Source organism: Piliocolobus tephrosceles, chromosome 1 (assembly GCF_002776525.5).
Source record: "Piliocolobus tephrosceles isolate RC106 chromosome 1, ASM277652v3, whole genome shotgun sequence".
Classification (NCBI taxonomy): domain Eukaryota; kingdom Metazoa; phylum Chordata; class Mammalia; order Primates; family Cercopithecidae; genus Piliocolobus; species Piliocolobus tephrosceles.
In genome coordinates this window covers 136,952,589-136,970,850 of record NC_045434.1, presented here as the reverse complement: position 1 = coordinate 136,970,850, position 18,262 = coordinate 136,952,589, and the positions used below count along the sequence as shown (strand labels likewise).

The 18,262-nt window shown below is 37.0% G+C and overlaps 1 protein-coding gene across 1 annotated transcript in view; it reads right to left on the bottom strand.

Annotated features, from left to right (window-relative positions):
- Positions 1-17,932, bottom strand: part of SYDE2 (synapse defective Rho GTPase homolog 2) — a 41,718-nt gene extending 23,786 nt beyond the window's left edge. Inside the window, exons 1-3 of the mRNA XM_023207340.3 lie at positions 17,144-17,932; positions 6,944-7,639; positions 1,610-2,718 (exon numbers count right to left, since the gene is read on the bottom strand). Coding sequence (XP_023063108.2) covers positions 1,610-2,718; positions 6,944-7,639; positions 17,144-17,888 — 2,550 coding nt within the window. The 5' untranslated portion in view covers positions 17,889-17,932. The remainder of the gene's footprint in view (positions 1-1,609; positions 2,719-6,943; positions 7,640-17,143) is intronic.
- Between the last annotated feature and the right edge of the window lie 330 nt (positions 17,933-18,262).

Here is an 18,262-nt window from a genome sequence, read left to right as displayed (position 1 = left end):
AGATATTTTAGGATATATCCCTACTTTCAGATGCTGAGATCCTGAGTCAAATCCTTGAAGTACATGCTCGATGCCTCTGTGAAAGGCAGACCATGAGTATGATCTCCATAGTAATTTTTCCCATTTTAAGCAGGAGACGGGTGGGAGTAGCATTCAAAGCATTTGGAAGATGCAAAGACCCATGCCACAAACTCTTTGCATATGACTATCAAAGCCTATTTTCATGTTTACAATAAAAACCCAACAAAAGAAGAGTAATTCCTGACTAAAAGGGTAAACAAAATTTAAGCGCTATGCCAGTCTATAAAATACATGCACAATAAGCCTCTCTCTATTGGGGGCGGGGGACAGGGGAGGGCAAGCGGAGGAGAAAGAAGCAGGGGAGACAAACAAAAACGTCTTTAAAAAGTACAGTTCTAGGCCAGGAGCCATGGCTCCCACCTGTAATCCCAGCACTTTGGGAAGCCGAGGCAGGTGGATCATAAGGTCAGGAGTTTGAGACCAGGCTAACATGGTGAAACCCCGTCTCTACTAAAAAAAAAAAATACAAAAATTAGCCAGGCACGATGGCGTGCACCTGTAATCCCAGCTAACTGGGAGGCTTAGGCAGAACTGCTTGAACTCAGGAGGTGGAGGTCACAGTAAGCTGAGATTGCACCACTGCACTCCAGTGTGGGCGACAGAGCAAGACTCCGTCTCAAAAAAAAAAAAGTACAGTTCTTAATAAAAATGAAAAGTATTGCTAAAAATGTTTTCTTGGCACTTAAAGTGGTTCAAACGATTCTCCTGCATCGCCTCCCAAGTAGATGGGATTACAGGCATGTGCCACCATACCGGACTAATTTTTGTATTTTTAGTAGAGACAGTTTTCACCATGTTGGCCAGGCTAGTCTTGAACTCCTGACCTCAGGTGATCCGTCCACCTCAACCTCCCAAAGTGCTGGGATTACAGGCATTAGCCACCATGCCCGACCAAGCAAGTAAGATCCACAGAGATTAAGTGACTTGCCCAACATGACACAGCTAAGTAATAATGGAGGAGAAACCAGAATCCAGGTATTCTGCATCTTAATGCAAAATTCCATTAACTTATGCTGTTTCTTGAGTTTCCATGTTAAGCTTAAGTTTATTAAATAAATATTTCAGATTTTATAATATTTACTCTCATTGTCTTTTAACTTACCTTTTTAACCAATATTATAAATTCGGATAGTACTAAAGCAGAAATAACGTAATGATTTTTAGTCTTAATATGTATCACAAAAATTAGTATAAACAATTACTTACACCTGATATTAATATCCTTTGCCTAAGTTTATCAGCTCTGATTTTTCCTTTTAATGCCATTTTGAAGCAATCCTCATTTCTAATTATAAGACCCATGAAGCTCTGTGTTGCAATACAAATTTGTGGAATCATCTAGCATGCTCTCAATAACGGACAACATGAGTCAACTTAAAAATTATAACCTAAACAGTAATGGAATAAAGAATAGGAATTGTAAAATATCTAAATTTGATTTTTTTATATTACCTTGAATTCCTTCCCCCAAGACTTACAATTAATCAATCAATAAAGGAAGTAGTAGAGAACCATAGTAAGATAATACCTGACAGCCTCTCTTTTCAATTTCCATAATACATTTCTGTATCAGAAGGGGCACCATCAGTCCTATATTTTCTTTCTCTACAACTTTTTGAATATCAACTCCAAATATTATTGGTTCTTGGTTTATGTCTAGTCCATGAAGAGAATTCTCCCACTGTTCCATAAGAGTCACTTTCACATAAATAAGACCTCTAGGTTCAAGTTTGACAGCCAATTGATGAGTCTTTGTCACTCTAAATAAGGTGGGAAGAACAACAGTTCCATGACAACAAACTCGATTTTTTCTTGGAGTAGGTTCCCAACTGAATACTACTAGTTTCAAATGTTGAGCATTTTCAATTTCTATGTTGAAAGTGTGATCCATGTCTAAAAATGTTGTTCGACATGTGAGCAAAGCTGTTCTTGCTTTGTTTACTGAATCCACCTGAATTGCACAAAAGACATCTTTTGAATCTATCCGAGGTGGTTTTAAATCCTCAGCACCATAGAAATGTACACTCATGAGCCCAGATATGTACTGTGAACACTTAGGTTGATCAGAAAAGCTATAATGCCTAAAAGCATCAATGTCAATTTCATTCTTGCTACAACTATTTGAAATTATTTCTTTTCCTCTTCCAAATTTGTTTTCAGATCCATGTTTGCTAGCTTTAGTTAGAAGTTCAGGTGAGTCTCCATCACTAAGGTAACCACCTTTGCCTTTGCTGGAATACTTAGAACTCATAGAGTTTTTCTTCTGGTAGTTGTGCTGGGAGGATACACTGGTATCAAGATGGTATCGGCTTATAACATTCCTCTTAGCAGCTGTGGTCGTGTTCCCAGAGGGCAGAACATCAGTATGATGAATTTCTCGGCAGTTATATTTAGACAAAGAAGGAGTGTTATCGGGACTGTTTATATAATTCAATGTTCCCTTAACACTTAGCTTTCGGCTAAATTCTGGCAACTTTTTCATTTTCATGGAAAGTTTCCTCACAGTTCGTGGAGATTTTATTTTATCTGGGAAAGACCAATTAATTGAACTGCCTTTTTTCACAGGGCTAGGATTTGGAGAAGATGGTTCTATAATTCCCAATTCAGTACTATTTGTAGCAGCCAGGATCCCTGAACCTTAAAAAAAAAAAGAAAGAAAAACATATTATAAAGCAGTATGTTTTGATTTCTACTTTTATTCTTATTTTATAAACCATCAACTAAACAAGCTCTCACATAGGCAGAAATTCTTCTCTTATTCATCTTAATGGGGAGATTTCATTAGAAGTTCAGCTCAACTTCCATCATGATACTCAAGCAGAATACTGCATTATCCCAATTATTTAAAATTTAAGTTAATTTTTCATACTTTGTCTATTCCTTATAAAGATCTAATAACCTCACATCAAAAACTAATGTATGTAACACAATATTTCACAATTAAAATGAGAAAAAGTATTTATTCATTTTAAAAATCAACAAATGATCTTTCTTTAAAAAGTACTAATATTCTCCCTCCACCCCATGTGTCCCAATGACAAATAAGTAGTTTCTTTATAGAGAAAAAACTATTTTAAGTATGCCTACAGGGCTTTTCTAGTAAGAAGATAATAGAAAATGGAGTGTTTGATAAACTGGATAAAGCATCCCCTTGTACTAAAATTATAGTACAATTCTACTGGCTTAATAGTCTGAAACATTCTAGAGTTAATCAGGGTCCTGCTTTAGTCTATAAACATCAATCTGTCTATTTTATCACAGCCTAGAAAAGCTATACAGTATATTAAATTGCTTTAGATTAAATACATTATCATATTTAAAAAATTGACTCTTTTAACATATTGTAAGTAATTTCTACTGAAGTCCTTAACTAATTATTAAAATGAAATACTGTACATGATAGCAACTTCTACTGCAGATAAGACTGAATTTATTAAAACCAAAATGCTTTGGTTTTATAAACCCCAAGAGCCAAAATATTACCAAATTCCACAGTCGCTTAAAATTAAACTACAACTATACTAATCAAATCACATACTATCTTTAAAAAGAAGGTACAAAGTAAAAGTCTTTAAATATAAATTTATGAACTAGGCTAGAGTCAAGTGAAACTGGCATACTCCTTTAGCACCTAGAACAGTAACTGGTACATAGCAGGAACTCAATATTTAGTGAATAAATGAATAACCAATTGTTAGTTGCCTTGTAAACTGGCAAACTTTGTAGAAAATGCAATATAGAAATTAACAATAATAATTACCAGCCATAAACACCAAGTAATGATCCTGGTAATTGTTCTGAATGAAGTAAAAAATATTATTATGAAGATCACTGCAACAGCACCAGAAACAATCTATCAACACCTAACATTAAGGAAACAGTCAAATAGATTAGGGCACATCAACCCAGTTAAATACTGTACTACAATGCTTGAGAAACAATACTACTCTACATGTAACAATGCAAGATGAAGATACCAAGTAAAAATAGCAAAAATAAAAAATAAAGTCCACTACGATTGCAACTACATAAAAGATACATATATGTCATGGTGGCTCACTGTTATCCCATTACTTTGGGAGGCTGAGGTAGATAGGAGTTCAAGACCAGCCTGGACAACATGGCAAAACCCCATGTCTATAAAAGATACAAAAAAATTAGCAGGTGTGGTGGTGAGCTATAGTCCCAGCTACTAGGGAAGCTGAGGTGGGAAGACTGGTTGAGCCGGGAAGGTCCAGTGTTTCCCAGGCTGGGAGGCTAGCAAGCCGTGATTGTGCCACTGCGCTCCACCCTGCAAAACACAGCAATACCCTGTCTTTAAAAAAAAAAAAAAAAAAAAAACATATATATCTGGAAGTTAATCAGGAAAAAACAAGTCATAATTGTATTAGGATGAATTAGCTTTCCAATTCTCTCATCAAAAATTATTTTGAAATTCAACCATTTTCTTTGCCAATTTCTCAAGAGCTTTCTGCCAATATTGCTAAGAAACAGATCACTTTAGGTAATGGTTTTTCCACCAAAATAAAACAACAAAAAAAGATGACTTATAAATAAACTGTCTATATATTTCCTTTGGTCAATTTAGGATTTTTGACCAAAAAATATTTTAATTATATATTATAATCATATATTTTACAATATTAAATGAAATATTTATTTATTTTATAATTATAAATATATTTTAATTATATATTTATGAGAAGAATGACAGTAAAAAAGGAGATAGTAAAAAAAGCAGATATACCATACTTTTACGTTATATTTTTTAAAAAAATGTCTGTTAGTCTTTCCGGGTTCACAATTTGCCACAAACATTAAAAAAAAAAAGTTTAAGGATAGTCACTTAAATCAAGGTGTGTGTCACTTCATGAACACCGACTTTCTATCTTTGCTCTTATCCTTACACTCCCTTGCCTTCTCTGAACTATTCCATATCCATTGCTATCTGTGATACTATAGCCTTCCCTATCACTCCACCCTGATCACAATCTGGATTCCAAATTACTATTTTATATAGTATTTATTTCTCTCCCCGTCCAGACTACAAAAGAAGCACACATTCGCTCTGGAGAATTATCCTATAATTAGAAATGCACAAAGAAAAAATTTAATTACCTTCAATCTCAACACCCAGAAAAAAATAAAAACAAATAAACAAAAAAACACTTAACATTTCCAGGATAGCTTTCAGCTTTTCTTTCAAAATTGCCATCATACAGTACACATTGTTTTGAAACTTGCTTTTTCTCTTAATATACATTTACTCCACCTTTCTATGTCCCTGAGAAAAGGTTTCAAATGTAAGTAGTTTATTTGCAAAGTACAGAAACAACAGCGAGGGAGTTGAGAAAATTCAGGGGAAAATTCAAGCTGAATTATTAAGCCTGCTATCACTATGGGCAACTGGTGCTTGACCTCATGAGAAAACTCTGGGAAACAACATAGAATATGAACTCAGAATTATTGCACTGGTTGAGAGGCACGCCCAGGCTGCCCTGCAGAGAGATTCTCTAAGACTTCAGAGAAAGTCCTTAAGCAGAGATGAAGATGTTGGTGGCTGGAAATAAGCTTCTCCCATTTAAAAAGTAAGTAATAAAACTCAAGGGATATAAGACAAAGCCCTGACAGCATCTCCTATACCCCACATCTTTAAATATTCTGCATCATTTGAAATTCTGTAAATTAAAATGACTTGATATAAAACAGAACTGCTATCTATTCTACACTTGATATTTGCAAGCAAACGTGCCTTACGTTCTGTTTCCTGTGTACTGTGTCGGGGACTAAAAGAAGCATATCAGAAAATTAAAGGCAATTTTTGCAGATCAAAAACTTTTGAATATCTGCAATTTCAAATGCGTTAACCTAATATACATAAAGCTTCAATTATTTCATTTTTCAGTTCCATAACTACTGTAGTTCTTATTTTCACATGGGCCAACTTCATCTACATAAAACTTCAATTACTTCATTTTGCAGTTCCATAACTACTGTAGCACCTATTTGCAAGGGCCTTACTTCTACTTCTCATTTCTTTCTCTCTTCTCTCTTTCTTTTGTTCATGAGGAAACTTAGGCCTAACAAACACAAACTAATGACCACTGATACACTAAAAATAAAACTTTTCAGCTGCAGCCAGGCCAGGTGTAAATGAATAAATGAATGAATGAATGAATGAATGCATGAAGCAAAATAAGACTTACTTTTTCTTCAACTCCCTATGATTTCTTGCTTCCAACTAATAGACAAGCAATTACTGTCTCAAAGGATTGGTATATTAAAGCACACCGGACTATAAAGTCAAGTCTGTGGCCAGGCACAATGGCTCATGCTTATAATCCCAGCACTTTGGGAGGCCAAGGTGGGTGGATGGCTTGAGGTCAGGAGTTCTAGACCAGCCTGGTCAACAAAGCAAAACCATGTCTCTACAAAAGAATACAAAAATTGTCTGGGCATGGTGGCAGGCATCTATAGTCCTAGCTACTCAGGAGGCTACGGTGGGAGGATCACCTGAGCCTGGGCATCAAGGCTGCGGTGTGCCATGATTGTGCCACTGCACTCTAGCCTGGGTGACAGAGTGAGACCTTTTCTTAAAAAATAAAATAAAACAAAGATCAAGTCTGTGATAGTAATAATTAAACCAGCATGTACGTTAAAATGTTTATAAACCTTTTTGAGTTTTATTTTCATGAAAATATATTCACAAGAAAAAGTATAACAAACATCTTTTATATTTAGTTTTAGCTACTATCAAATAATTGAAAAATGAATGAATAAATGAATGAATGAATGAAGCAAAATAAGACTTACTTATTTTGAAAAAAGAAGAAAGAAAAGACAGATATATGATCATTTTTACCTGCAAAAGGAGATTTCAACATAGGACTGTCCTCTACCATTATACCTTCTTGTGTCTTGTGTCCTAGCCTTTGCTTGTACTGCTGCACAAATTCTGTGGAACGGGCAGGATCCATAGGATTCATTCCATTTGACCATGTGGTCTGAATATCACCTGTATGTTCGGAAGAGCACAGCGAGTCTTCAGTATGCTGTTTTGCTTTCATCAGGTCACTGCCAGACAACATGGTTAAATTGACAGCAGGGAGCTTCAGAACAGCAGAATCAACCTCACCAAAACTCAAGGCACTTGATATACCAAGGTCATCATCCTCAGGAATGGGGTTGTACCATATTTCTCCTTCATCATCTGCATCATTTTCCTCATTAAAATCTAAAGCACAGTTTTTCGATAATGAAGAGTTTGTAGTGTTACATACCACGTATGTACAGTACTCTTTAGATGATTTGAGGAAAGACTGTGATAGCTGATGTTTAGGTAGAGACACAGGTGAGATGGATAAATGACTTCTATCTTGGCATTTCTTATTTTCTTCTTCCAGATTAAGAGATCTTAGAGTACTCTGATATAGCCAATTGCGTTTCTTTGAAACAGTGATGCTGTTAAGTGGCTTATGACCTCTGAATTCAATATTATCCTTCAGATCTTCAAGTTCTCTTCTCTTCATTGAAGACCCATAGGCATTTTCAAATAAATCTGTTGCAAAGATATAATAGAAGGTAGAATATAATGTCTGGTATATCAGAAAGACACGTCACTTCAGACCAGTTATTTAAAAAAATTTTTTTAAACAAAAAGTAACAACAATCACAGAGACTAAAATTGAACTAGAAAAAAATTGAATTTTACATATAAATATGATTTATATTATTTAGAAATCAAACTGCTAGTATAAGTGTCAAAGAATTCTAAGAAAAAGGATACACAAACTTGGAGACTGCCTTTATAAAAACTACAGTGCTAACAAAGTCTTACCCTAAGTAAAACATACCTTATAAAAAGTGTATATAGAATGCTTTATACACAGTATAGCTCTAATCAATATTTGAATAAGTTTCAATTCATTATTCCAAGGACCAGAAGTCCTTAAAAATATAATATTCCTCCTACCTTTTCACACAAAGATTAACTTTCAAACCTAACAAGAAAGTATGCCTTACTGACATTAAAATGTCAACACAACATTGGCTTCCTATCCATATAACACAATAACACTTTATGTAGGGTTTAAGTTCTAAATATCTAGGGCAGAACTAAAAACAAAAATCCCTTCAGAAGGCCCCAGATTAGAAGCAGGTATGCTGTCTCACAGTATGCACTAAACAGCTATTATTTTTTTTGGCCAGGCACAAACTTAAGCAGCAGGGAAATAAGAATGAACAAAACAATCCCTTTCCTTAAGAAATTCACAGTCCAAGTTCTGCGCGATGGCTCATGCCTGTAATCCCAGCACTTTGGGAGGCCCAGGCGGGTGGATCACGAGGTCAGGAGTTTGAGACCAGCCTGGCCAACATAGTGAAACCCCATCTCTATTAAAAATACAAAAATTAGCCGGTCATGGTGGCATGCGCCTGTAGTCTCAGCTACTCAGGAGGCTGAGGCAGGAGAATAGCTTGAACCCAGGAGGCAGAGGTTACGGTGAGCTGAGATCCCACCACTGCACTCCAGCCTGGGCAAGAGAGCGAGACTCTGTCTCAAAAAAAAAAAAGAAATTCATAGTCCAATGGGAGACCTCAAATGCTTAGATATATGCATATCTTAATATAAGTAAGACTCTACAAATGTATACATAACATTAATTTCATCTAAAGAGGAAAATATTTTGTGTTTCCAGAGCTGTAAAGCAGGCTTCAATGACAATCCATAAGCTAAGTATATAACTATCATCATAATAATAATTCACCATACATAATTAAAACCACATTTGTAAAAACTAAGATCATCTCAGGTTTCTAAATTATGGAATTATACGGTCAACTCATCTTACTGGCACAGCAAGTAAAATATAATGGTCTAGGCTGGGCGCGGTGGCTCACGCCTACAATCCCAGTACTTTGGGAGGCCGAGGCAGGCAGATCACGAAGTCAGGAGATCGAGACCATCCTGGCTAACATGGTGAAACCCCATTTCTACTTTAAAAATATAAAAATTAGCCAGGCGTGGTGACGGGCACCTGTAGTCCCAGCTACTTGGGAGGCTGAGGCAGGAGAATGGCGTGAACCCGGGAGGCCGAGCTTGCAGAGAGTTGAGATCGCGCCACTGTACTCTAGCCTGGGCGACAGAGCGCGACTCTGTCTCTTAAAAAAAAATAAATAAATAAAAGTAATAATGGTCTAAAAATAGAGTGATAAAACACACTAAGCTACAAGGAGCTTAATAACAATCAAAAAATCAGATTTATGTGTAATCAAGGTTTTCAATAACCTCACTTCTAAAGAAATCTAAATGTCCAGCCTGGGCAACATGGCAAAATCTAAATGTCTAGCCTGGGCAACATGGCAAGACCCTATCTCTACAACAAATTAAAAAATTAGCCAGGTGTGGTGGCACACACCTGTCATCCTAGCTACTTTGTAGGCTAAGTTGGGAAGATTGCCTGAGCCCAGGAATGTGAGGCTGCAGTGAGCTATGATTGTGCCACTGTGCTCTAGCCTGGGCAACAGAGTGAGACCCTGTCTCTTAAAAAATAATAATAATAATAATAAATTTTTCTTTCAAAAAAAACCTAAACATGTACCCAAACAAGCAGATTTGTAATAAATAAATAAATAAATAAATAAACAAATCTTAAACACAAATTGCAAGTCACATTCAATTCCAGATGCAGAAATTAGACTAGAAATCAGAAGGGAAAGAAGCTCCCATGAATACCTACTATGGCAGGCATTGATTTACTCCACAAATGAGTGACTATTATGTGGCAGGCATGAGAGAGAAAGCAGTAAGGAGGCCTCCAACCTCATTTAACTTCTAGAACAATCCTATGAAACAGGTATAATTACCATCATGAGCCTCAAAGAATATGAGAAATATGGTCAAGTCGCTAGCCTAGGATTCAAATTTAAGCCTATCTAATCTTAAAACCAATAAGATCCAAAATCCACTCACCATGCTACCCACAAACCATACCATGCTACCCATACCATGCTACCCACAAACAGTACAGAAGCAGAGAACCCTCTCTGAACATGGGGATATTCACCTCAATTTATCTTATAAATTAAAGTGGTTGCTGGTAAGGACTAAGTGAAATAATGTTCAAAATACTTGAAAAACATACTATAAAGTTCTACTCAAAAATGTCAAGTAACTTGTTCAAGAGCACCTTGTTGGTAAATGGAAAAGGCAGCACTCAAACTCATTCTGACTCCAAAGTTTGTGGTGATATACCTAGCCTACTATAAGGGAAATTCAAGAATCTTTCTTTGGTTCTATCTCCATTACACTTAAAATTAACAACTGAAAAATCAAAACATACTCAGCAATCACTGGGCTTTCTGGGTTTTCAGTGATCACATGATTTTGCCAGGTGCACTGAAATCTAAATCTATTTCACATTTAAGTTCAAATCCAGTATTACTTAACAGTATTTCAGACCATCACAGGATATTACAGTTTGACCCAATTTAAATTTGAAGCAAACAGTAAAAAATTACATTACTCATAATGGCTACGAGCCACATCTTATCTTTTTCTCAGACATCTCTTAGAAATTTCAAATTTTTATATATAGCTAGATACATTCATTATTTTAAATCTTAGTGTAAGTTTTCTGACATACACTATAAATGAGTCTTTAAACATGCTTCTACTACATTGCAAGGAACTGCAATGAGAAAAATAAAGCTACCAGTATCCCATATTTAAGCAAGTTGATACTTCCATTGATATAACCATTTAATGAAAGTATAATATTAAAAGGAATTATTTTTTTACTAGATGGGGTCTCACTCTGTCACTCATGCTGGAGCACAGTGGCACTATTATGGCTTGTGGCAACCTCAACCTCCCAGGCTCAAGTGATCCTCCCACCTCAGCCTCCCCAGAAGCTAGGACTACAGGCTTGCACCACCACAACTGACTAATTTTTTTTCTTTTGGTAGAGACAGGGTCTCACTATGTTGCCTAGGCTGGTCTGAAACTCCCAGGCTCACGTGATCCTACTGCTTCCCCTCCTCCAAAGTGTTGGAATTATGGTGTGAGCCACCATGTCTAGCCACTATTTTCAATGAAATCACAAACCACAAAAGCTTGAATCCATTCACTCTGCTATTGCTGAATATTTTAAAATAAATGATGCTGAACTTTAAACTTATAGATAAATGGCACGTTATCACAATTTATATTATGTATTATAAATATATAATATTACAAAGGCCAAATAAATTTATTAAACTGAATTAATCAACACATTATTCAAGATAATAAACTTTACTTGAGCAATTATTTATAAATTATTTAAAACATTTTTATCTCACTTAAATTAAATGGATCCATATGAATGTAAATTCATAGATATGGAAAGCTATTTGCAATCTTCCCTCCCATTTAATGCAACAATTAATGTTTAACCATATTAGCATAAATTTAGGAGTTTTAGCTTCATATATACGTAAAATATATATTATGTATAAATTATAAATTTTTTTGGAGACAGGGTCTCACTGTTGCCTATATATGATATATAAAATATATACAATATGTAATAAAATATATTTTATATATAAAAATATAACATATACGTTATATACACACACACACACACACATTGAAAGAAGGTCCAAGTAAAAATATAAAAATAAGTATGCAAAGTTACAAGGCAAAAAAGTCCTTAGTCTCTTGCAACTATGCATGTTATGAGATAATTTTCAGATTCTAATTAAAGTAATTTTACTTTGAATCTGTAAGAGAAGACAGAAGTGGCAATTAAAAGGTTTTCACTCAGAAAAATATTCCACACAGTGGTGAACTACCCAAGTCAAATCTGTTTTCTCAACTATTATTTCATAACAAATCTAGATTACTTACTATTACTGAACATTTAACTAGTGCGCCCAGCTCAAATGCATCAGCAAATTTTCCAATAAATTATATATTTCAACCCTCACTGAAAATGTATAGTACTGGCCAGGCGTGGTGGCTCACGCCTGTGATCCCAGTACCTCGGGAGGCCGAGGCGGGCGGATCACGAGGTCAGGATATCGAGACCATCCTGGCTAACACAGTAAAACCCTGTCTCTACTAAAAATACAAAAAATTAGCCGGGCATGGTGATGGGTGCCTGTAGTCCCAGCCACTCAGGAGGCTGAGGCAGGAGAATGGTGAGAATGGTGTGAACCCAAGATGGGGAGCTTGCAGTGAGCCGAGATCACACCACTGCATGCCAGCCTGGGTGACAGAGTTACACTCCATCTAAAAAAAAAAAAAAAAAAAAAAAAATGTGTAGTACCTAGAGAGACATCTTTCATCATTTTAAAAATTCTGCAGAAATAAACTCCTGCTTTTCCTTACCTCTCTTTAAAAATCCCAAATAAAAGTATCTTATGAACACTGTATTAGATGTTTTAATCTATGTTTTAAAAGCATTAAACATTTTAATATTTATTAAAATCCTGTTTCTAAATGAGTACAAGTATCTCCTGCTTACAAACTTTGCAGTCTAAATGAAATTACTAGAATAAACTTAAGTTTCTGTGTGTGTTTATGTGTGTGTGTATCTTTATCTTTCCTAGACAAATCTAACAGGGGGAGAGGGATAGAATGAAAAGGAAAGAAACACCTTTTTTCTTTTATTTTTCTTCCCTTGTGACTAGCAATAAAAACCCTAAAGAAAAAAAAAAAAAGAGCTCTGTGTTAGCTTTTGAGAGGGGAAAGTAGAGAAGAAAACTCTGAGACTGTTTTCAGTTTCACAAAAGCAACAGGGAGCAGCAAGAGAAAGAAGCACAAAAGATGAGCAGAATAAATAAATACCCCAAAAAGGTGTCCTCTAGCTCAACTCCCAGTGCTCCTAAGGCAGTACTCCTCAACTTCGATCTTTTCACTCTCCATCTAGAATCCTAATGATCTGAGGCAAAGCAGTATTCTCACAAAGCCTGGTTGCCTTCCCCTTGATAAGTAAGTACCAGGTACAGTACCAAATGGATTATCTTTTTTCATCCTCACAGCAACCTGAGGACTGAGGCTACACAAGGTTGAGTAACTTATCCAAGGTCACAAGCCTGGTTAAGTGGTAGAGTCTGACCAGAAACCCAGAATCTCTATTCTGTTAACCATTGCACTATATGGCCTCCTCTCTTGCAGATTCCAAAATCTCACTAATATTTGTTAGTGCAAGATGAGACCAATATGGCAAGAACTGCTCAAATTTGTAATATATAAGTAGTAAGTACATTAATTCATATACATAAAACTGAAGCAAAAAGAGCCCAACTGCTTTGCTCTAATAGAGGTAGTTTAAGCACCAAGTATCAGAATAAGGTAGAATTTTTTTAAAAAAAACTTCAGGGATGTGAGAGCTCTAGAAGCTTACTGTTCAAAAGTATGGTCCACCAGAAAGCAGCATCTACACTGGAAGCAGAATCTCAGCCACCCCACACCTATAGAATCTGCATTTCAACAAAATTTCCAGGGAATTCATATGGACATTAAGTTTGAAAAGCACTGCTCTAAAACAGTGAACCACATTTTGAGTGGCAAAGGTCTAGCAAACAGCCTTCTTAAAAAATAAACACAACATTTCTTGGGAGCCACTGGTCTAGAAATGTAGGACTTTCAAATCAACACACCGCTATTTTCTGCTGAATTTGTAATTCTCAAAGTTTTCCAGCCACCAGCAACTCCAATGTTCCATGGCACTCTTCCAGAAAAAAGGAAAGAAAAAAAAAAAAAAAAAAGCAACTGCACTTGCTTTCTAGCACCACAACAGCAGAATCTCTCAGGAAGAGATTTAAAACTAGAAGATTGTCAAAAACTATATACCTATTGCTACCCATCTTGAAGTGGGCCAATACAGAAAAAAATTATTGGAAAAACTCATAAAGATTATGTAATTCATAAAGATAAAAAATCAGAGTTTACAAATACTTGAGAAAAGTAGGTGGGAATCAAGTCATAGTGCCAACTTCACTTTAAGATGGTTAAAGATCATACCAAACTAATTAATACTACCTTAAAATAATTGTCTAAAAATTTTAGACAAAATACTAAGTTATACAGTCAAGTTTTTTCTTTCACAGACCATGTAGCAGGAAAAGTGGAGTCAAAGTAGGCTAATTATTTTTTACAGCAATAAAAGGTGCTTTTGAATTTGTTTCTGAAAACTATATGCTAATTAAAACTTATTTATAAAGATTTATAATGATGTATACTTGGCAAACACATTAAGATTCCTTTGTAATCTTAAGGCTTGCAGAAACTTGACAATTTTTACTATGTGTAATGACTTTAGATTTCTTAAATCATCATCTCAATTAAGAACAAATCAGCCAATCTGTGCACACTACATACTTAACTACATCAAATCATTTGGCATTATAATACTATCAAAAGTTCTTAGTAGGAGCCAGAAATCAAAATAGAAAATCATTTGTTTCCATTTGTAATATAGTCTCAAAAATTTTCACAATACCTATATAGATTAAGTATCTCCATTTCACTGAATAATTATTCTGTATTATAAATTCTAAATATAATTTAATTTTGACAGAAAATATCCTATGAATAATATTGTACAGAAAAACGTGCTATAAACCTTTCCGGATATTTAACATCTTTACATAAACAAGAATGTACTGGTTCATCTAGACCGCTCCAAATAAGTTTTGTAGAAAACGTGATTTAAAAGTAGAAGTCAAGTAACATTAATTTGAAGTAAGTAAATATTTAAAGGTAAAAGTTTAAAATGGATACAGCAATTACTTTTTAAAATGTCCTTAAACCTAGCCTAAGATTCTCCCATCTTCTTTGCAACTTTGAGGAAGTTACTTACCCGTTATGCCTTGTTGAAATTCACCCATATCCTCAATCCAAGCAATTTAATAGAATTAATTGGATCAGACCTTTAAAGAACTCTCGAGTCTCTGATCTTATATAAATAGGGGCTTTTTTCAAACTCATGACACTTTGAGTTTGAATCCACATAGTAGTTTGAATCCATATACAGGTACCAACTGAGTGATCTTGGGCAAACTGCTTAATCTCTCTGTTCTTTTTCTTGTTGTTGTTATTAAATGACAGCATATCTCCATTTTGGGGCTATAAAAATTATATGAGAACCGCCTAATGTATCCAGAATGGTCTTACTAAGACCAACTACACTTTATGAAAAATAATTTTTTAAAAAGCTCTCCAAATCTATACTAGATATGTAAACACTGCACAAATTATTTTCATCTCTCCTGAAAGATGAATTAGTGATTTAAAAGGAAGGAACATCTGAGAGTTGTTTAAACCAGAGATTATGGTAGCTTTGGCTTAGATTTCTCATAAAATATCTAAAATACTATCATATAATAATTCTGTTTCATTTTAATTTCTAAGCAGTTTCATTTAGTTGCTTAATGCAAAAATCAAATTCATTCTTAAAGGAACTATATTTATTACTTTAAAAATCCTTGAATGTTTACTACTGCGGGCATTAAAAGCTATCACATGGTAAATGTTTCAGCACTGCAACAAAAGGGTGAAAAATATTTGACTCTTTTTTGTTATGGATGAAATTCAACTATGGTACCAAGAGTTAAAACTAAGCCAAAGTCGGGGAGGTAAAAATATTGTGGCAATAAAATATAATAAATGATTACGAATTACTTTACTCCTGGAAATACATGTTGAATATGAACTTAGTATAAAGTATACCTCTCTTAAAGAATTTACATTCTACTATCCTTTTGTTCAAGTGAAATGGAATATTTAACCTTGAGAATAAAATTTGACAGGTATGTATTAGAGCTGTATAGACAGGAAAAAACTTTGCAAGTTGGCACACACTTTGAATGAATCATTTGATTTGTCTTCATTGTTTGATAAGAAGTTTTGTGAACTTTGTTTCTCCCCACTGTTGTGTGTTTATTGGTTAAACAAAGTTAATGTGTATAAATCCAGTCCTGTATGATTTGTAATTACTAACAGAGAAAGAGCCAAGTACTGTGAATACCTTTTACATTTAAGGATTTAATGTTTTCAAAATTATTTCTGACTTATAAGTCTTTATGCTCACTAAACATTTTTATATGTAAGAGTATTCAAAAGACCATGTTGTTTTGGCTCACTTTGAAGATATACTCCTTTCAGGAAAGATATTTTGATATTTACAACATAATTGACAGGTTTCTAGAATTGATAACCTAAACCTTCAGTGATAGTTAAAAATCACGCACATACAAAATAGGGAGCATAATCCTATTATAAGGATCAATATACTTTTTAAAAAACTAATTTACTTCTCATATAAATAGATTTTAAGTTTGCAAATGACTGCTTTAAAAAAAACAAAGTACCTGAGGGACATTTTTCTTTTGATTAAAATGTTAGTGTCCTTGATTTTTCACAATAAAAAGATTACTTACTTTGTTGGGGTTTCTTTGGTGGAGGCAGGCAGGTGGAGAGATGGTGTACGTGAAATACTACCTGACTAAAAAATTCTACTTATGGTAGGGTTTTTTTGTTTGATTTGTTTGGGGTTTTGCTTGTGTGTATGCATGCATGTGTGTGCATGCCTGGGACAGACAAAAAAAAAGTTGTAATGAGTAAAATGACAGTTTATGAAGCCTATAAAATCTACCTTGAATCAAATTCAAATTCACAAACTCCACAAAAGTCTATGGATTTGCCTAGAGCTACAAAGAAAAAGAAATCAAGACAGTACCGCCCATCTGTAAACCTACTAAAAGCGTGTTAAACTTAACCTTTACTCATTCACGTAATACTTAGGTAATAGGCACACTGGTTTTTCGAGAAGAAACAACCCCAATTCTTCATGCCACTGTCTGATTAAAAAACAAAACAAAAAGCAAAAGGAGTAAATGCATTATATTAAGTAACCTCGAAATTACTTTAAGTTGCCACTTACATGACACTTACTTTGGCCCGGTAACGTACCTGTCTGCAAAAACATACCTTTTTCTTGGCTTTTAAGACAGAAGCCCAGTCGATAAACAGTAAAGGTCGCGGTGCTAGCAATTTGATCGCAAAGTATCCTACCTGTCAGCGTAATTCTTTGGTCTGGAGGCACCGACAGGACACTGTTTTCACGCACTTTCAAAGCGCCCACATTTGGGGAGACTGTCTGCGTTCCTGTGACTTTGGGGGCCGTCGCACGGGCACGACCCTTCATTCCCAGGGACAGCAGACGCCCTTTGTACATCCACTTCTGCAGCTTCTTGACTGTCACTGCAGGCGGCTTGAGGAAGGAGGGGCCTTCCCGGCGGTCTCCTTTGCCGCTGCGTATCAGAGAGGACCCCGCTGGATCCCTGAAAGGGTTTCCCGAGGAGCAGCCGTGGTCCTTGGAGCCTGGAAGCTGGAGGCCGGTGGGTGCAGCCGCCCGGGCGCGGTCCCCACTCCAGCCGTCCATCCTGCCTCCACGTGGCGGGGGCTCGTCCCAGTCCCCGTGCGCGCCGCACCTGATCCAGCTGTCGCTCGGCCACCGCTGGAAGGGAAGCAGCTTGGCACCCACCCGGAGGCTCTCGAGACTTCTGCTGCAGGACAGCCGCATCCGAGGAGTCCGCAGCTGGCCTCCCCCCGACTCCCTCTGAGGCGACTGGGGCGGGGACACCTGCTGCCGAAGCCGTCCGCCGCCTCTCCGCTCCCAGTCTCGGGGACAGGCTCGGCGGTCCGCAGCGCCGCGGGAAGGCGGCTGGCCCAGAGCCCAGGCTCCCGCGGGGAAGCCGTGATCCGCCAAGCCCCCGCCGCCCCGCCGCGCGCCCGAGTCAGGGGGCAGGTCGTGCATGGCCTGGATCAGCAGATAATAGGCCTCTCGCAACTGGGTCCGCAGCCTGCCTGTCTCCAGGCGGCCGCCCTCCGCCCCCAGGGAGGAGCCCGCCGCTGGGGGAGGCGGGGGACGCCGTTCCGCCTCCGCCCCCTCAGGCGCGGGCGCAGGCTGCGAGCCGCCGGGCAGGTTTTCGTAGTAGTCGGCGTCGTAGTCCTCTTCGTCCTCGTCCACTTCCTCCTCCTCTCCGCTGCCCTCGGAGCCCTCGGGGGCGTGCAGAGAGGCATGAGCGAGCCCATGGCTCCAAGGGGCGGCCTCCTGCCCGCAGCGCGGCCGAGGCCCGAGCGCCTTCGACTGCTCCGGGTGCCCTCGGGGAACCCGCGCGCCGGGACCCC